At 34.6% G+C, this 21,901-nt stretch overlaps 1 protein-coding gene across 11 annotated transcripts in view; it reads right to left on the bottom strand.

Moving 5' to 3' along the window:
- The window catches only part of PPFIA2 (PTPRF interacting protein alpha 2), a 493,640-nt gene that overhangs the window by 312,275 nt on the left and 159,464 nt on the right, over positions 1-21,901 (bottom strand). For 3 of the 11 annotated variants that reach the window (XM_059402397.1, XM_059402401.1, XM_059402399.1), the window contains exon 1: positions 18,159-18,532. The exons of the other annotated variants lie outside the window; for them this stretch is intronic. In XM_059402397.1, the coding sequence (XP_059258380.1) occupies positions 18,159-18,239 (81 nt within the window). In that variant the 5' untranslated portion in view covers positions 18,240-18,532. Of the gene's footprint in view, positions 1-18,158; positions 18,533-21,901 lie in introns of those variants that run through there. 11 annotated transcript variants of the gene reach the window in all.

Genomic DNA, 21,901 nt, shown 5'->3' with positions numbered 1-21,901 from the left:
GGAGTAAAGTGGGAAACAGTGCCTTCCACCTCTTTTAAAAAGCTTCACATCTTAGATTAGTGGATGAAAACTTAGTCATACAGCCATATCTAGCTGTAAGAGGGGATGAGATAGCCAGGTGAAATGTGCCTAATTAAGAATTAGGAGTCTTTTAATAAAGAAGAAGAAAGAAATAGATATTTGGGAGGCAAGTAGCAGTATCTGCCAGAGTATGCCTGGAAAAATGACTTTATATCTGAGGTTTGAAAGGTGAATAGTGGTTAACGAGGATGGTGGGAGGACAGAGAGAGCTAAGGGCATTCCAGCCGGAGGCGCAATCCACACAGCTATACCAGCTTCCCACGCAGTGGGATGTAGACCACTGGTATCCAATAGTCTTTTATGTGGGAAAAGAATGTCTCTCTTATTTTACCAGTGCTGTTTTGAGATTTGTAAAGATTTATTTATTTATTTGGGGGGGGGCACATAACCAGGGTGGTGGGGATGGAGGGAGAGGGAGAGAGAATCTCAAGCAGACTAGCGCTGAGCATGAAGCCTAACACAGGGCTCAATATCAAGACCCTGAGATTGCGACCTGAGCCAAAAACAGTCAGATACTCAACTGACTGCATCACCCAGGCACCCTTGCTTTGAGATTTTTTAAATACACGATATAAACTCCTAACTAATCCTATCTAACATAACAGCCTTTACTAACACCTTAGATAAGCCTTAGATAAGGTCTAGTTTCTCTTTTTCACTATTTTTCTTGAGCCCGATGGGTAATTAAAGTTTTGTTTTGTTTATTAATAATAACAGATTTACTTTTGCAATGAACTTGTGTAAGCTTCTAATAGTATCACAGACACAAGTAAATAAATCTCTCCTGTGGCACCTGGATGGCTCAATTCTTAAGCATCTGCCTTCAGCTCTGGTCATGATCCCAGGATCCTGGGATTGAGTCCCACATCAGGCTCCCTGCTCAAGGGAGAGCCTGCTTCTCCCTCTCCCATGTCCCCTCCTTGTATTCCCTCTCCCATGTCTCTGTCTCTCTGTCAAATAAGTAAATAAAATATTTTTTAAAAAATAAAAAATAAATAAATCTCTCCTATCAGGATCATATAAATGTCATAAAATATACATGTATATTTTATATGTATATATACACATACTTTATAAAAGCTCTTTGAACTATTTTGCTGAGCTAAAGCAAAAATTCTGAAAATTTTTAGATGATCAAATCTCATATTTTAGGAAATATTTCTCTGAAAACATATCCTAAAGCCCATTTAACTGCTATGCTTTCATCTGGTATGTATTCTTTGAAAACATCCCCTGTTTATTTTTTGATGAGAGGGGATTGGCAATTTATCCAAAACAATTTTAAAAATTTTTAGACAGTCATTGTTTTTTTGAAAAATCCCGTCTTGGCAGGAACGGTTTTGGAATACAGCTGAAGATATTGGAATTTCACATAAACATTATCATAAATCAAATATAAGAATTAATGTTATTTTGAATTTTGTTAGGATAATAAAATGCATTACTAAAAAGGCTATTTTGATTCATAGACTTCCTTAATAGGTATTCAAGGGGCACCTAGGTGGCACAATTAAGTGTCCAACTCTTGGGTTTCAGCTCTGGTCATGATCTTGAGATTAAGCCCCACATCAGTTTTCCGTGCTCAGCATGGAGTCCACTTAGGATTCTCTCTCTGCCCACAACTCCACGCTTGCTTGCACTCTCTCTCAAATAAATAAATAAATTTTTAAAAACAAATAGGGATTCGAATGCTTTCAATACAAAATGTTATTTTATCTAAGGAAGTTAAATATTAGTGTATATTGTCTTCCACAAAATAATTATTTTAACTATCCAGCTTACCAAAATTAGCATTTCTCTGCTTAGAAGAAAACTAAATTACAGCAAAATATTCCATTAAAAAAATAGAAACCAATAAGGAGTTATTTCTTTTTAATTTTTTTTTTCCAATTTTCCTTTGGACTGATTATCTGCTATATAAAAGCCTTCTGTCCTGCTCAACAAACAAAAGCAGAAACAGCCATAAATGCAGAGAACAAACTGATGGTTGCCAGAGGGGAAAAGACGGTGGAGAGATGAGCAAAATGGGTGAATCGGAGTGGGAGGTACAGACTTCCAGTTATGGAATGAATATAGTGTGGGGATGAAAGGTACAGCATAGGGAATATACTCAGTGGTATTGTAGTAGCATCGTAAGGTGAAAGATGGTAGCTACCCTTGTGAGGAGAGCATAACATAGAGTTGTCAAATCACTATCTTGTACACCTGAAACTAATAATGTAACATCTTCCATCAACTATATTTCAAAAAAAAAAAAAAGTTTCTTTCCCATGCACAGTATTAGCGAGTAGACATGACCTTCAATCACAAGCTTTCTCTACTACGAAAAAGCCTTTGGCAAATACCAAAGAGCATACATATATTCATTTAACTACTAAAAACTAAGATTAGATCATATGAGCTGTTAAAAGAATGCAAGAAGAGAAGTTAGCTTACCAGCTGACAAGCAACTTTTAAGTGTATTGTGCAAACATCTTAGAAAAGACTTTCAGGGAGAAAGTCCCCAAAAATGTTTAATGTGAAAGATACTGATGCTATTAAGACTGATGTATTCATGAAGTAAAAGTATTGAGGTAAAGTGGAGAGCAAAGATAAATTAGGTGGAGAAAGCAAGTCAGTTTGGTTAGAAAGCGATATTAAAGATAATGAAATATATATGAACAGAATACATTACCACGAACTTGCTTAGAGAAGACAAAGTTGTCTTTTGACCTTGGTAGTTGTGTTAGTTACTTATAATTGCATAAGAAATCCCAAAATTTGGTAGCTTAAAACAACCGTGATTATTTATTATTTCTCCATTGTTTTCATGAGTCCGGAATCTGGGAATGGCTCAGTTGGGTAGCCTCTCTGGGAGCCTCTCATGAGGTTGCAGTCAAGAGGGTGACTGGGGCAACAAGCATCTGAAGTCTTGACTACTACTAAAGGATCCATTTCCAAAATGTTTCACTCACATGACTGGCAAATTAGTGTTAGCTATTGGCAGGGGCAGGGGTGGGGGTGCTTGGCTACTCTCCATGTGAGCATTTCCACACGGCTGCTGGAGCACCTTCACAGCATGGCAGCTGGCTTGTGAGCAATTCCAAAGTAGAAGCTGCAATGCTTCCTGATCTCATTTCAGAAGGCACCAACTGTCACTTGAATCTTGATTTACTCACACAGTGTCAGTTCTAATTTAATGAAGGCGAGGTCTACACAGGTCTACACAAAGGCATGAATTACAGGCGGTAAGAATCACTGGAGGCAATCATGGAAGTTAAAAAACAATCCGGTACTTTAATATTAGTATTTTCATTACGGTCATCATTTTTTATTATAAAAAGGCCAACTGTAGGGGTGTCTGGGTGGCCCAGTCAGTTAAACATCTGACTCTTTATTTCAGCTCAGGTCATGATCTCAGGATTGTGAGATCAAGCCCCGCATAGGTCTCTTTGCTAAGCATGGAGCCTGCTTAAGATTCTCTCTCTCCTTCTCCCTCTGGTCTTCTACCACAACACCCTCCCCGCCCCATACACACTCTCTCTCTAAACAAAAACAAAACAAACAAGCAAACAAAAAAACACACACAAAAACACCTACCACATCCGTAGCAGTTTACTCATCTCCAATCTTCATAATACCCCTTTACATCATTTCTTATCTTCATAAAATTCTTGTGAGATAGGTTTATTTCCATTTTACAGTGAGAGGACTAAAATTCAGAGTAACTAAATAATGGGCCCAAAGTCACATAGGCAGTAAGTGGCAATATATATTTTGATCTGATTCCAAATCTTAAGGCTTCTTCAACCATATATGATACTCCTCAGAAAATGTCAGCTCTGGGCTGATTCTGCTAGATTAAAATGTCTGCATAGTGACCACTGTCCCTCTCAAATACAGCATAAAGTGCAGGAGATGGAGATATTAATCAATATTGATAATTCAGGTACTTTAAAGCATTTTTTTCTATAATAGGTAAAATATATTTAATAACTGCTTATTTTATAAAGTTCTAGTAAGACTGCCGAATTTCTTCTCATTGAAGCTGAATTCAAAAAAAATCTGGGGACAAGAAATTAGTGTATTTACAACTAATCATATGATTAACCTTCTTCATGCAGGTTTTAACATCACCATTTTCTTATGAACTTTGGATTTCGAAGATACAAATATAACTTAGCCTAAGGGCAGATATTTTATGAAAGCTAAGTGACACTCTGTAGGCCTTAATATTGAGAATTAGCTGAAGGCATATAGATAACAGCTAAACACGTAAGGAAGGATTATTCTTGACAATTGAGAATTATGTAGTCCAGGAAGAGCAACCACCTAACACTCCTCTTCTAATGAACACCTATTATTTTAATCAAGCTGTAATTTGAAATCAGAATTTTTAAAAAAAGGAACTGGTTCTTTACTGCAGTGAATAATTCTGAGATTTTGTTTGATTTTACACAGTTTCTAGGTGACAGATAAATCATTAATTAAGAACAAATGAATATTTCTTTTTTTTTTTTCAAATGAATATTTCTTGACATGGCCATCTATTAGGTCTGAATTTGGAAATCCCATAACATACATAGCCCTAAAGGAAGAAGAAGCTAAAGTTCTTCATTCCTGAGCACTGGTCCTCAATTTAATCAGGTTCTCTTAGCAGTAGTTTGGAATCCTTGCAATTTATATATCACTCAGCTAAAATTTGCCCATGGAAGAAATAACTAAGTGACTTCACCACAACAAATCAAAAGCATGTCTTTCTAATCAAATTAAAAGCACATCTCACAGTTGACCCTTGAACAACATGGGTTTGAAGTGCACGGGTCCTCTTCTATGTGGATTTTTTTTTTTTTAGTACGGTAGTATAAATGTATTTTCTCTTCCTTGTGATTTTCCTAATAAGATTTTCTTTTCCCTGGCTTACTGTATTGTAAGAATACAGCATATAATACATAGAACACACAAAATATGAGTTAATCGACTTACTGGTAAGGCTTTCAGTCCACAGTAGGTGATCAGTAGTAAAGTTTTGAAGGAACTGAAAGATATGAACAAATTTTCTACTGTGTAGTGGGTCAGTGCCTCAACTCCCACATTGTTCAAAGGTCAACTGTCTTGAAAAGCAGAGCAAGGCCTTGTGGATATTTCACCCACTCATCAGTTGTCCTTCAAATAGAAAGTACCTTTCATAGGACTAAAAATTCCCCCAATCTCCTGTCCACTGTTTCCCAATTCGTGACATTTCTGCACAGACATTACTTGGAATTCTATTTAAAATGAAAATTCTTTGGCCCTTACCACATTTTCTGAATCATCTCTGGGGGTGGCACTTGGTAGCCTGCATTTTGGGTAATTATGTATTCTGAAACTTGAGAATTCCAATAATAACTCAAAGGGTCTTTTACTCTGATCCACAAGACAGGTGGGATAATATAAACTGTAGTCAATAATGTAACATCTAAAAGCCAAATTTCAAATTCCAGAACAAATGTGCACTGACAACAGGAAGTAATTATAATCTTGGGAAAGTATTTCTTTCAAATACTTGATACCTGGATAATAACAATAAAAAGAGCACTGTACATACACCTGTTTTACATTTGTTCATGTTGAGCCTCATGGTGAGCACCTCAACTGACCCCAATATTTTAAAACTTATTATTTTAAAATCCATACAAAAATAAATTATTCCTTAATTATAACTTATCTCCACCAAATAAGCGAAGAAAACATCCACAATCATACACATACACACCCACACATGCTCACATGTACATGCAAGATAATGAGGCTAATCAACTACCATCTGTCAGATATTTCATATTTTATAGTCACAATGTCACCTTTAACGAACACATTCTCAACATAAAATGTGATACAAGATGCATCTTGTGATCTTTGGAATAAACACAGTTCTCCTTTATATATTTAGACATTTATTGAGCACTCAAAATTCATTCACCTAACAAATATACATTGTGTCCTTAAGGAACTCAGAGTATAATGGGGAAATGGATATGCATCCTTAAATCAGATTCGTGCCAATTATTAGGACAGATGTAAGCACAACATTTTATGATATCTTCACAAGGAGGGGGCTGAACCTAACTAGGAATGTGACATATTCATGAAAGACACAAACTGCACTGAACTCTAAAGAATGAATGAGATTTGGGGGCAAAAAAGGTAGAAAATGGAGAAAGGATGATACAGAGAGTTCTAGGAGTGGTAAGGAATATATAGATGGAATGGACACTACCTTATGTCTTAAAGGAAATCTAAAATCTGTTGAGCCCCACAGTTTGTCGATGGTGTACCTCAGTGCAGTAAGTGAGAGGGCTGTGGGACAGAGATTGGGCAAGCCAGGCAAAAGGCGAGGTATGATTCATGAAGTCCAGTTTGGGCCAACCAAACTTCCTCTCCTTTGAATTTAAATCCTGAATACAGGAAGGTAGGTTGTGTTAACCCATCTGGTGAGGACACTACCAGAAAAGACTACCCTTCAGTTCATTCTAGGATAAGGATGTAGAAAGCTTCTCTGATTCTACCATGTCTTCTCTCACATCTCCAGGACAACTTCCTTGTCCACCCGATTTAAACTGCATCCTCCAACACTCCCTATCCCCTTTCTGTACTCTGTATTTCACCTTAGCATTTATCACCATCGAATGTACTACACAGCATCTTATTTATCTTACTACATCTTTCACCCCACTAAAATATAATCTTACTTTACTTGCTCACTCTTTATCCAGTGCCTGGAACAGAACTTGGCATACAGTAGGCTGCATGAATCAATAAAATCCCGATTCTTCTCTTTTTTCCTTCAGTGTTTCCCATATCATTCTAAAACACTTTTCTTTTGACAAATAAAACTGGAATCTGCTTTCTGTCGCTTGCAAAAAAGCCTTAACTGAACTGTGTTTTTTAAATGTATGGAATGCTTTCAAATGTGGTTTCTCATATCAACCCTGAGAAACATATTAACAGCTTTCATTGTTTCAAAAGAGGAAATTGAATCACAATAAAATTCACTCACTTTTGCCTTTTCACATGTTTCAAGCTGCAGATACGAAACACAAAACTGCTTCTTATGCTCCTTGCATTTTGTACTCTGCCTTCTTGTGAAAGCCCCCACTATAGAGTTCCCAGAGATATCTTTGATGACTGCCCACTGCACTATTTTATCACTGCAATAGGTGTAGACTCATTTTCTTTCTTTCTTTTTTTTTTGCAAGATTTTATTTATTTATTTGACACAGAAAGAGATCACAAGTAGGCAGAGAGGCAGGCAGAGAGAGAGAGGGAAGCAGCTCCCTGCTGAGCAGGGATGCCCCCCCGCCCCCCGCCATGCACTGCTCTATCCCAGGACCCTGAGACCATGACCTGAGCCGAAGGCAGAGACTTAACCCACTGAGCCACCCAGGTGTCTTGTAGACTCATTGTCTATATGCGATTGAAACTGCTCCAGTTTTCACTCAGATTCATGTATTTATGCAGTCTTCTCACCACACGTTGTGAACAATTAGAGTGTATTCAAACCAAAAGAATCTTTCTTTTGAGTGCAAGAGATTGGGTCCCTCTTCCTTATTCTTTACCCCAGGCTACATAATGTCCACAATTTTCTCTATTTTTCCTTCTCAAGATCTATTTTTTTCATGGAATAAGTTATTTGGTAGCATTCCATATTATAATTTCTCTCTATATTTTTTGAAAATGTGGTACCCTAACTGGCTATATTAAATGAAATTAGACTAATGCAATGTGAAAAGTAAGGGTAATTTTCTAAATGTAATCTAGTCTACGGCATTTTATATGTATAAAAAAACAAATTCTTCTACCTTCTGTGTAACGTATAGTAAGTATGACTGTCCTCTGTCATTAACTACAATGTTTGATTTGCTCATATTTCCCTAAATACATCTTTTGTATTATATTTTAATCTTTTTGTTAGATATAGGTAAACATTAAAATAAGTTTGAGAATTACTTAATACTACAAAATATATTAACTTTACTCATTCATAATATTTTATGAGGTTAAAACATTTTCAGACCTTTAAGCAACATCTATTCATTCCACATATTTTTTTTTTTTTTTGGAGTGCTTACTATATAGCAGGCATGATAAAATATCCTGGAAATGTATGTTAGACAAAATACATTTTCTTGGAATTTGTGTCTGCAGTGTGGTATTATAGAAGCATTAATCAAAGCATAATTTTTTGTTGGATTTCTTTTTTTTTCTTTTTAAAAAAGTAAACTATAATTTTAATTAAAAAATATTACTTCCTATGTTCATTACCTGAAGACTCAACTGTGTTCATTCAGTTCAACATAGCATTTAGGATTCCCCACTACCAACATATTTGCCATATCTGCCAATATTTCTTCCCATTATAATTTCCATTTAGGGAGACTGACACAAAAATTCACTTATTATACTGCTATAAACTTATGCTTCCAATCCCAGCTTGAGTCTTATTGTTGCTTGATAGCTGTTATCCCCAACACAGCCATTATTTCCAACCTTTCCTATTGTCCTAAAAAATATTACCTACTTATCCCACCCACTCTGGGTAAAACTATTAGGATGAGGCCATTGGAGATGAACCACCTCCACTTTCTTCCTTTCTTTCAAGCCTTTCGTTTTATCTCCTTACTCATCTTCATTTTTTCTTTCTTAGAAAATGAAGCATCTTCCTTTCAAGGCTCTTTAAGCTCTTCCTTTAACCTCATATTTCTTGATTTCTTAGCTTTCTCTGTCCTCTACCAATAAATATGTCCAGCATCAAAGAAAATATGCAGTTTGTTTCTTGTAATGCAATTTTTAAAGTGAGAAGAGTAAATATTGGACATTTAAGATTTAGTAAAACAAACCACCAGTCATTGCTCTTTTCAGAATGCCATGCTACTTCAGGATCCAAACTGTTCATACAAGCCTTTTAGCTGAAGAAGTATTTCCTCTTCTTGATCACCAGCACCAAAAGATACTGAATGACTGTGTCTCCATGTGCATCATCGAGTATTGGCCCAGGAGCAGCATAAGTAAACATATAGAGGCCGGGGGTCCACAGTATGTTTTAGAACTACAAGAAGATGAGTCACAGACATGGCTGGCATACATAAACTGAAAAATGATTTTTTCCACCTATGTTTGTGTAATAGAATTACTTTAAAATTCCTTACTAATTTCTTTTTTTTTTTTTAATGACTTTATTTACTTATCTGAGAGAGAATGAGAGAGAGAGAGAGCACATGATTCCAGGATCATGTCCTGAGCTGAAGGAAGTTGCTTAACCAACTGAGCTACCCAGGCATCCTAAAATTCTTTACTAATTTCTAAAGCAATTATTCTTTGTTGAAGTCTTTCTCAATGACACGTTTAGAATTAACTGACTCTCAGTACAAAGTCAGTGTATTGTGAGAGATTCTCTATGATAATATTTATTTGGATCTGCTACCTCCTGAAACAATTGCTCCTCAAAATATTGACCACTTCTTAAATTATTAATAAGTGAAAAGAATGAATGAAGGAAATCTGTTTGCAACTATTTGAACTGCATTATGTTGTTGTTAAAACATTTGGTTCTTTATGCATTCAATATTTTAACATCTAAACAAAATGGTATTAAAACAAATAACATAGTTAAACAATGAAAAGGTATAATTCTTCAAATATGATAAATTTATATTATTTTATGACAACATCTTTTACAATTTCAAGCAAGGTTTCCTCTTTTAGCTTCTCTGTAACATGAATCAAAATACACCTGTGGCTTCTTGTAGGCCTAACATAACCAAAGATAGACCTTCCTAGAAAGAGCAGATTAATCCTGTGCTAAATATGAAAAACAAAAATTCAGGATAAAAGGAAATTATAATAGGTAACAGTGTAAAATTACACTGTAGTTCAGAGCTGTCACTTTTGCACTGATTATATCTGATAGAGAACCAGTAATAAGTATAATGCTGTTTCCTATGAATCATCTGTATTTTTTTCACCAATATAACTGAAACTGAAATTTTAAGCTATAGGAACTAGGTTACATTCATTTATTTTTTAATGGCATATTCCATTTAACTTTGCCAACTCTAAGAACACATCATTTTGTGGAATTCTTTAAAAAAATTGTACACTTTTTAGTATTGCTAAAATGCCTAATTATTTTTGAGATGCTCAGCAATTCTCAGACAGCTTTGTTGCCAATAATAGCACTGATTCTTCCTGGCTCCCAGGAACATAACTATTTTAGATCTTTAAATATTGTATAGGGCACCCAATATACAAAGTGAGATGCTCTCTTTTAATTTTTAGATATTTTAAATTTGATACTAAATTAGCCAGTTTCATAAACTGATGATTTGAAATCTACATTTGCATGTGTGCAAAACTGTAGATGATAATAAGCCATAATGAAAATGTAAGGTAAGTTTCAAAGTAAATTTACAAAATACATTTTGAAAATATAAAATGTATTCATAAAAGGAACCCAAGTATATTTTCAAAAGGATATGTAGTATCAATGCTCCAAAAGTTTACATTCTATAAACACAAAAGTATTTTATATAAAATTAAGATCTTGGAAAGTTAATGAAATATATTTTGATAAGCTCCTTTAAGTATTTAAAATGGTAAATAGAGTCTCTCAGCGTTAAAATTTTCTAAATTTAAAATAAGCCAAAAGGGAAAAGATCACTTATAAAATAAATTATGCTATTATTTGGAAAATATGTTAATAATTAAAACAACAAGGGCTAATCTTGATTGAGGACCATCTTTATCAGAAGGAAATACTTCACACAAGATTTCATAAATAATCTACCATTCATAATGACCTCAAGAGTTATTCTTTTATAATAGTCAAGTGAAGGGAAAACACAGAAATGATTCTATTTGCTTATAGTCACACTCCCATAAATGGTGGAACCTGGCTTTGAATCCTGTGTTTAATTTCAAAGGACATGATCTTAACTACTATGTAATTTTATTGCTACCAATATGGTAACACTGGAAAAGTTAACCATGAACTAAAACTAAAAGTAGATTTGGAAATAAAATTAATTAAATTTACAAGTCATAACAATACTATCTCTATGTACCTCTCAAGTCAAAGCATTTTTCTCTCTCTACTTTAGGGCACCAAATAATGTACTATCGTGGCTTTTGGATAACTTGAGGCAATTCCAAGATTTTTAAGTGCAGAAACTAGGTGTTTTGCTCACCATTATTAAAGTTTGGCATAATGGGAATTTTCAACAAGGTGTGTTAAATGATTTAATGAATTAACAGATGAGAATTAATTTTGGGCAGTCTCAAACATGAGTTCATTCATTCATTCAAAATATATAGACAACATCTGTTTGACAGACATTAGGCTAAGTGTCAATAAAAATATATAAATAGTTAACTAAAATACATCTCCAAGAGTTTACAGACCATTCTTAGAGATATGTGAAAAGACATATGGTACAAAAGACATACATTAATTACTTTATGGAAACGTAAGAAGAGGAGGATTTAACTCAAATTAAGGTTCAGGGATGACATTCAAAGAGGGGGTTTGAAGGGAATGTTAGCTATCAAAATGCATTTACAAAAGAAAGCAAACACAAAAATTCTAACTTGAATTAGGTTCAAGGGTGATATTCAAGGTTCGATTAGGAAAAAGCTTCCAAAACATGTTTATGAAATAAACCAAGCACACATAAATCAAACTGATGATACTTCTGGGTAGGTGAAAGTGTCCAAGGATTTTGTGTCCTGCCCCATCTGCCCCACTCTCTTCATTCTTTGCCAAGGTCATCTCATCCCTTTCCATAGCTGCCCCTCCACTGTAAGCAGATGCCTTCCACATTTATGTCTACTTCTCAGACCTCTCTCCTGAGAACCCAGCTTGTGTTTCCAACTTGTCTACTCAATCTGTCCAAAACGAAAATAAATATATTGTTTTTCAAAGCTGTTCCTCCTCCATTTCCCTCGCTCCCTCATTAGAAATTTTCGAGGTAATCTTGCCTCATCCTCTTTTGTGTCTTATATTTTGTAAGTTAATAAATTCTTTTGAATGTTATCTCTTACTAGCTTTTCCCTCATGCTTAACTTCTCTTGGCTCATCCTTGTCACCTCCAGTGTGGTTCCTGGACCCCAACTTTACTGCTTCTGCTGTTGCAGCTGCTGGTCATGGAGCCCTTACTAACTACTGGACACTGTACCTGGTGTGTGAAAGGCTTATCTCAGGAACACCCTGAATCATTTCCTTACTTCCAGTTGCCCTCCCCTCCAGACATTACCTGAAAAATGTAGCTATTTTAGCTAAATATAAGTGAAATGTATTTGTGGATCTCAGCCTGGGAATCTTACAAGCATCTATGTGTTCCTATGAGGAGGTCATTCTGTATCAGAATATCAGTAATGCCTATATGATGAGGAGGAGCAAGACATTCTTCCTTTCAATATACAAATTAATTCAATATCTATTTGCTAATCATGGCTGTACGCCAGGCACTCTGCTTGGTGCTAGTGATTTAACAGTGAAAAGAATGACACAATTTTTGGTCTCACAAAATATATAGTCCACCATATTTCCATTAAGCAGAAACCTCTGCAGGTCAAAGACTTATGATTTCCTATGTGAAGTTCCAAGGGCTATTCACTGATTCCCTTGGCTGGTCTCACTGATGTACAGGGCATCTTTAAACCAACACAAGTGTGTATTTAGGAGAGCATTTCCCCTCAATTTCTCTTTTTGTCTTTCAGTGCAACTCCAAGATGGAAGTTTATTAACAATTTGGTTACTATAAAAATATCTTTCCAATTAGGAGGATGTTGTGTCAATAAAGATAAAATAAGGAGGTAGAACCAAATGAAAGCCTTAAATTAAACAACGCAATGAGGCAGCAGTACATTGTTTTGAAGTGGTGGAGTACATTCTTCTATATTTATAAATCAATAGATCATTGAGGTTGGAAATCCTGTAGCTTGGAATACTTTTGCTAATATATTTAATCATCAACACTACAGGCAGCAGAAAATAGGGGAGAACATAGCCTTTGAGGTTCCACAATCTCAAATTCAGACAGAAACTTCATCACTTACTCTCTGCATTATTAACAACTCTTTGAAAACCTTTTGTAAGCACCAGTTTTGTTTTGTTTGTTTGTTTGTTTGTTTTGTCAGTTTGAGTACCAGTCTTTTGTTTGTTTTTAGCTATAATGCAGGGAAATCATAAAAATTCGTCTGAATTTTTTTTGAAAGCTACTGAATTGTTCTCTCTGCTTTAGTCCTGTCACCAAACCATGGCACAATCTAATAGTCTAACTAAACAGCAAATCCAAGCCTGTCAATTCTCTCTGAAAAATCCCTAAATACCAAGACCAAGATCCCTGAGGATAACATGCAAATTTATCTTTTATTCTAGAGTTTGCACACTTCACTTTTAACCATTTCTCATCTTCAGTTTATGTTCCAGTTATACTAAACTCTGCCTTTCCCACACACCAGTTGGTACTTTTGAATGTGCTGGTCTACCTGCTTGAACCATCTCTTGCGTATCTCTATCACTCACAATCATGACTGCATACAACTGGATGCCAGAAAAAAATCTCAATTCTCTCCTTTGCCTGGGGACCTCTGCCTATATTACCATGTAACTCCAGAGCCACAGGGAGTCTTTCTTTTCTCTTTAAGGCTAATTTTCCTTTATTTCTTTTTTATTTTTTTTAAACATCTAACATGTGTCAAGAATTCTGCTAGATACTTACAGTGCATTTCAAAATTATCAACAGAATGTACTCCCAATAATAGAAAAATAACAGTGGACTCCTAGGTAGTACCAAAAGGATAGAATATTTTAAAGATCTGTTTCTTTGCTAAAAAGCCAGAATTACCTCAACTTCATTTGATAGCAAAGATATGATGCCCCATACTACATACCAGTAATATCCTTTTGAGTGAAATTCTTTTTGAGTGAAATTCTTCATGCAATTGAGATGTTCAGCTTGCCCTTTAGTGTTCTATATATTTCAGGTGCTAATCCTATTTGCTGAATGGGAAATCTAGATACCACTCAAATTTTAACTCTCTTGATAAAATATGAAAAAAAAAAGGAAAGGAAAAAGGAATGCAAAAGAGATATAAAGAAAAAATATCTCAAAGAGACTTTGTCTAGCTGCCATAAAAGCATATTTTAAAATATAATAAAATTAAAGATTTTCCTTGATTACTCATGTATCCATATTTGATTTTGAAGAATCCAACTGCAGTACACAAAAGCTTAGTATTAAATTGACCTTTATCTATCTTTAGATAATTTCTTTAATAATACATAGTTAGGCCTCACCAACTGTGTAGTCTGAAAAAAATATTTGTTGCTGATTGTTTTAAATTTTCACATTTTAACCATTTAGCTATCTCATATATCCCCCCAGCTTATTAAACAGAGATATTGGCAGTATCCATGATGTCCTAGGGACATAGATTAATAAAATGTTCTTGGGGACTAAAACAAAACATGATAAGGGCATCAGCAATGGTACAGATAGGCAAAGGAACAAAGAGAAGGCACTTCATACAGCCTGCAGAAATGAGGTGTCTGAGTAAAGGATCACAGAGGAGATGGCATTTGAGATGGGTCTTCAAGTTAAAAAACAAAACAAAACAAAACTGACCAATGGGCAGGTTGAGTGAAGAGGCAAAGACAGCAGAAGCATACAGACAACATTCTGGGAAAGCAAAACAAGTAAAGCAGTATGTCACATGTGCTCCAGACCATGAAGAGTTTTTTATGCCAAGCGAGAGAGATGGACTTTATCCTTTAAGGACAGGGGATACCTGAAGTATTTTAAACGTAAAAACAGGGATCGTTAGGTTGCCGTATTTTCTTTTCTGTGGGTCCCAGGAGCAACAAAGTCAACCACCCATACAGTCCTGGCAGTTAATGTTACTGATGCTAGGAGTAAATGGCAAAGAAATGTATTCTAAACAGAAAAAACTCCTCTGTGGATTCAACAGACAAAGTTGTTCCCATCAAAAATAAATTCCTTTGGCTGGAGGAAGCAGTTTGCAACCTTCATTTTGTTCTGTTTTGAATAACACCATGTTGTTTGCTTTATTGTTCATAAAACTTGCATAGAGCTCCAATGAATAAAACTAGTTAATATGGAATCAGGAAACATTAAGAGCCTCAGGGTGTATGTCTCTAGCAACTACTGACAAACTCATGAAACTTCAGGGCTGTGCGGATACAGTCTGAAAACTACTAGGTAAAGATATTAAAATCTCTAGGAAATGAGGGGTAGTGTGTTGGACACCAATACCTCTGGGAGTATTCATACATTAAGTCATGATTAGCCAATCTAGAGATTTAATAAAGCATATAGATGGCTTTATTTGCAAAAATATAAGTGAAATGATAATGGGGCATCATTTTTATGGACATAAAGTTAAGAAGAACTTACTACTTTCATATGTATAGTATATCTATTTAATTTTGTTTTAAAGAAGCTTTCCCATTTATACAAATTTGAGCACCATAAATTGGCAGTTCTGATGCATACAAACATGTTAATCAATTTTTTCTTCTATAGTGCTATTTAATCTCAATTTTTGCCTGGGCAACTACATTCTACAACATGATTTTTGGTGATAAATAATTCACTAAACATATAGTGCAGACTGAGTTTTGGCATCATCCAGGATCCACGAACCACTGAATTTAAAAAAAAAAGAAAGAAAGAAAAGAAAGGGCAGATACACGTATGCATAGGAATAAAGAAATGAGATCTCACATATAAGGGAATTAATTTAAGTGTTAGATAGTCTATACAAAAACCATATTTGCATGTGTATGTGCAAGTATGAATACATTTGAATAAATTAAAATGCAATGAAAGTCTTGTAATTAAAATATCCTTCAGCTTATTTGTTGCTTTGTTACCTTTGAACTGTTCAGGTCAAATACATTTTAATTCTTACTCTTAAAATTTGGTAATGTAAAATCGCAACAAAAATGACAGGATAGTTTGAACATTTAATAAGAAGATGGAACTGAAACTCAACATTATTCATTCTAAGCTATCTTAAATGTTTTTGCATATGTTAACTTTCGTGCTAAAATAACTTTAAGAAAGTAAGCATTAAAATCTCAGCTCCTTGATGCAGAATCATTTCTGAGACGCATTTATGTCATTCCATAATGAGAACCACTTTTGAAATTTAACTCATCATTTTCAAAGACACATTTTTTTTTGAGAAATGGTCTATAACTTCTACAGCATCTCATTTCTTATAACAGTATTTCAACCAAAGAAAACATATTGCCTTAAAATAGGTTAACACATATAAAGAAGAAAAATAATCATGTCCAATTCTGCCCTTTGAAAAGAAAAGCCAAGAGTCAACTTTTATAAATCTTTACCTTCCATGCTTTAAAAATTATTTTGTTTTTCTTCCTTCTCTTCTACCACAAACAAAAACAAACAATAGCAACAAAAAGTTAAATATCCATTGCCTGTCATCATAAATGTCAGGAACAAATACCACTTTATGAATTCAAAATGTGGAATAGAGTTCATATTTATCAACCTTTCTATTTTACCAAATTCCTAGCTTTTACACGAATCATTATAACATCAGCAACAAAAAAGTGCTTAAAAATCATTCCACTGTGTTTTCAAAGACAATCACCTGCCAAGAAAGGTGTCAGCAAGATCTTTACTGAAGGAATTGTAAAAAGCCTGTGTCATGACTGAGCATATGGAATTTACTGACCCTTAAACTTGAAGAGACTGAACTAGAATACCTAATGTCAAAAGCTGCCCCAAAGAGCCAGACTACAGGATATTGTAAAGAGTGTTTATATCTCAGTGTACGAAGGAGAAAAAAAAAGTAATAATTCTGCAGAACAGCCCTGGGGCACTTGCATTTTGAGTCACTGCCACAATAAGCAGATCGCCACTGGGAAGTGAATATATTCTGAAACAGCACAGACTTGCACTATCAGTAGACATCGGTGTAAAGCAGGAGAGGCAACAGGATTAAAAATAGAAGTAGAAAAGCGGAGAGAGATGGAGTAATTATATTTGCTGCTTATAGTTTGCAAAGGCAAAAGACATTAATAAATCAGATGTGCATTTATTCAGAGCTCTATTTTAAAACAATTCTGACTACCTCTACTGTATTAATTCTCTAGGTCTTTATGTATATTTTTCTCAGAACATTATAACTATATAGCTAAAATAAATAAGTGCTAGGCTGTTTCTTTTCACATAAAGTAAAACACACAGAGAGAAGAAGGTTCATTTTCCCTTTTCATGTAATGATGATATGAGTGAATTGCAAAGTAAACCTTAGTACTAAAAGATGCAGTTTGAGGAGAAAAATGAGGAAGAATCTAATTTAGTTTAGACTTAACCATTTTCTAGATTGATGGCTGATTTATTCACGGGGAACCGAAACACATTTAGTAGGTAACAGCTTGTAACTCACGTTTATATTTATATTATAAATCATTCTGACTTTTTGATAACACCAAATCTTCCATCTTAATGAGTTTCTACTTTACCTCAAATTGTAAAGTATAAATGTGGTATTTAAGCCTCTTATATTAGTGATTACTTATATACTGCATGTGTAACAAAATTAAATAATAGAAATTCTGTTCAACTATGTATGCAATATAAAATGTTTTTCTAAGCCCAGAGGAGACAGTTTTCAAAGTTCCATAATACGTCCCTTAGTTCTATTCTCCCTGTGATATGTAAGAGAAGTAACTCTGTAATGTCCACCATATGACAGCCATAAATAACAATATCAGGACACACATCTCATAAACCCTCAAAGATGATACAGTAGCAAATTTTAAAATCCCTGTGAAAATTAAGTGTTCATTATTATTTTGCTTGAATACAGAGAATCCTAATGCCATCCTATTTCCATATTTTTTAAAAAAATAGATTAAACTGGCATGCACATTATCCATTTCTTACATCCTCTTTAACACTTTCACACTTTGCAGTTTTCCTTTGCTTCTATTTCCCTTTATTGAAAGTTTGACTATACATTAACTTCCTAAGTAGTGAAGCCATTTAAAATACACTTACTTGAAAAGTGTAAAACCGGGTCCCATTAGGAGGATGCACTTTAGGGGAGCCAGAAACGGTGTTCATATCCGAGAAAATCATTTCTGATCACAGAGACAATATAATCCACAAGGAGCTACAGATGCAGAGCAGAGAGCTTAGCGTACAGATAAATCCGTGCATGCATTGAGGGAGGCTAGAGGGTAAAATGAAATCTGCCCCATCCTTCATAGATACACAGTGACAGCATTTTGAATCTTTCTCCTGCGTCTGAAATCTAAGCTGAAAGATTATCAGCCACTGACCTTTTGTGCAGCTAGTTCTTTAAAACATATAATTTTTTTTTTTTTTTTAATTAAAACACAGAAGGGGAAAAGCAAGAACCAACAATAAATGGAGCTTGTGCAGAATCTGGCAGTGCTGTGGACCTGCCCATCTGTTCTCAGTGATAATCACCTCCCTCCACCACAGTCTAGCAGAGTGATTATGCTAAATATCCTGGTTAACCAATAACATACAGTTTCATTTCAGGGAAGCGTACACAGTGTAATTCAGAGGACCTCTTCTGACTAACCTGAAGCATGTTTCCTATGCTGCTTAAAGCCGTATTTAGTACAAATTCTTGTTCTATCACTCGTATTTCTGTATGTTTCCAAATCTCTTTGTTACTCCCAGTCTTTTCAACAAGATTTTAGACTTTTGTACAAATCCTTTTCATTTAAAACGAAGAGTTCTTTTTACATTTATAGATCAAAGCATATTATAGCTGGCTAGAACACAGAGGCTCCAGGCATATGATTCAGTAAAGCTATTTAATACTAGAAACATTATCAAGTAAAATGCATTAACTATTTCTACTTTTCTGAACTCTTAATGAACATCACAACATGGGCATAATTATTACTCTCCTTCCCTCATTTTAACACAAAAATCAGTAAGTTTCATAATTAATGACTAAGGAAGTCCAATACAGTTGTTTTTTAAAAAAAATCAAAACTTTATCTCTCATATATAAAAAACAAGAAATTAAAAAATCTTTTAGATACATGAAGATTTTTAACTCAGTATCTAAAAGCACTAACTGCAAAGATCTAGACTACACCGCAAATCATGTTCATTTTTTATGTCTTTTAACACAAAGTATTCAGTCTGTATAAAAGATCATATTCAGATGACTTTACACTTTTTAGAAGTAAAAATAAATGCTCCATTTACACATGGTTCAAAGGTGGAGACTTCAAGAGAACAGAGATGAGAATGAGCCAAAAGCAGTGTCTTTGTGAATGTATCTAAGATGGCATAGTTACACATAATTAAGAACCAGGAACCACCTGCTTTGAACCGGAAGCCTATAAAAAGAACATGATGGCGACAGGCTCTCAAAATTTAACTTATTATTCATTTATATCTTTATTCCAATTATGACTCAGATTTATAATATCAATGAGGAAGAAGCAGAAAAATGATTCTGGATTCCTTAGATAGGAGTCCCACATTCTGGTAAATTCAGCAAGTAGGTAGTTATTTACCCAGCAAACTGCTAAATAAACCAGAAGATAAGTCTTAAACAAATGTTTAATTTGAGAATAATTTTAAATTTATGGAAAACCTGGAGAGCTAGTAAAGAGAGTTCCCATATATCCCTCGCCCAATCTCCCTGCTAACATCTTACATTATTACGGTGCATTTGTCAAAACTAAATAATATTGGCACATTATTATCAAATAAACTCCAGACTTCACTTGGATTTCACTAGTCTTTCCGTTAATGTCTCTTTTCTCTTCTAAGTTCCAATCCAGGGTATCATGTTTACTTAGTTTCCATGTCTCCCCAGTTCCTCTGATCTGTGACACCGTCTCAGCTTTTCCTAGTTTTTCATGATCTTGACAGTCTTTAGAGGACCATCAAGTACTGGCCAAGCATCCCCTAAGCTCTCCTGCTCCAATGCCTATATTAATTTTATTTGATGTTTCCCTCATGATTAGACTTGGGCTACGGGCTGTACATACCACAGGGGTAAAGTGTCCTTCTCATCATATGATATTAATGAAGTGACCTCATGACATCATTATGGGAGTACATGATATCCACATACAATACTAACCATCACTTGACAAGGTGGTGTTTGCCAGATTTCTCTACTGTAAAGTTACTATTTTTCCTTTCCATACTCTCTATCCATTGGAAGTTGGCCACTAAGTTTAGTAGATCCTCAAAGAGGTGACAGAAAGTGGTCAAATTAGGCTTTACTTTGTGGAGAAGGGTAGTGTTTATATGTATTAAATAGAATTCTTCTGTAGAGAAGATTTGCCTCATCTACAGTTATTTTTTCAATCATTTACTTGTATCAGATGGACTCATGTATATTTATTTTATACCTGGGGTTATAATACAACACAATATAATTTATTTTGATACTCAAATAGTCCCAGTTTTGGCCACAGAGAGTTCCTTTAGATTGGCTCCTGTTTCCCTTTGATGTGTTCCCATCCATTTGCTTTTTGAGCACTCAAATGACTGTTATGTTTTTACAATTTTTTTTCTCCTGTATAAATTACCTATTTGCTAAAACCATTAGTCACCTTAACTATACTCTACCACTGCAATTTGAGAAGTCACGTTTTATTTTTTCATGATTATTTAAGCAGCCATATTACTGTATTTTTCAAAATAATCTTTTTTTTCCCCCTTCTGGTTTTTTAGCCTGCATGGGATTCACTGATTCTCAAATTAAATAAAACAAATAAATATACATACTGGCTTTGGTAATCAGTGATCTATGTAAATTTTTTTTTATTTTTTCCCCACTCAAAGATATATGTTAGGATCACATTTCCTCCTATGGTTAACGGGGCCATGTTAGTCATGCTCCTCAAAGAGCTATTAGTGGAAATAATGTCTCAAAAGCAACTGTGAAGGTTCTTGAGAACACAAGCTTTAAGGGAATTTTTTTTTTCCAAATGGATTATTATGATGCAAATAAAATCTCCATAAGTTTTATGCTTATCTGTTAAATGGTTCTGATATAATATAGACCAGAGAATTCACTAGATTTCTTGTTATTATTTAGAGAGGCCAATAAATCAAATATTTCTGGTATACTATTACATCTTCCTGGTATAATCTCACATATTTGCTGAATTTGCATCCTTGCTAAAGTAAGGAATTCTGAAGCTTTTGGCCAAGCAGAGTACAAGTTTTTCTTTTCCATAGTTTTTGTGAGGAGAAGGGAAAGAAGGCAGTATGAATTAATGTTGAAAGAAGCTGGAAGGAAAAACAGTATTAATATATAATTATTTTAAATACAATGCTTATTCTAAATGTTGTAGAAATTGTCAAAATACATATTCCTTCCCAAATTTTTGTTTTCTAAATGGGCTATATATGATAATGACAGTATGTCATTGTTCTGAGGGCTTATTTGAAGACAACTCAACTTTATTTCTCTGCCTGGTAGCAGTAGTGAAGGTGGTGTCCATGTCTGAAAATTGAAAGGATACGTCCATTGTGGCTATAGAAGTCTGGCACCATTTCTAGGCCACAGAGTAATAAATGTAAAAGATCCAGTCTCTGTCCTAAAATGAACTTTAAATTTGGTGGGAAGGACAACTACCAAGAGGTTGTAAGTAAGAGGTTGTCAACTACCAAGACAACTGAAATACAGCTTATTAAGTGCTAATGACTGACAACATAAAGGAGATTGTGTTCATCTCAAAAGCACCTAACTCAAGGGGTATTAAAGTGACGCTAGCAAGAGCAGGAGG

The sequence above is a fragment of the Mustela nigripes genome, chromosome 6 (genome assembly GCF_022355385.1).
Source record: "Mustela nigripes isolate SB6536 chromosome 6, MUSNIG.SB6536, whole genome shotgun sequence".
NCBI classification, from domain to species: Eukaryota; Metazoa; Chordata; class Mammalia; order Carnivora; family Mustelidae; genus Mustela; species Mustela nigripes.
Note: the sequence above shows the minus strand (reverse complement) of the source record. Positions and strands in the feature narration are given on the sequence as shown.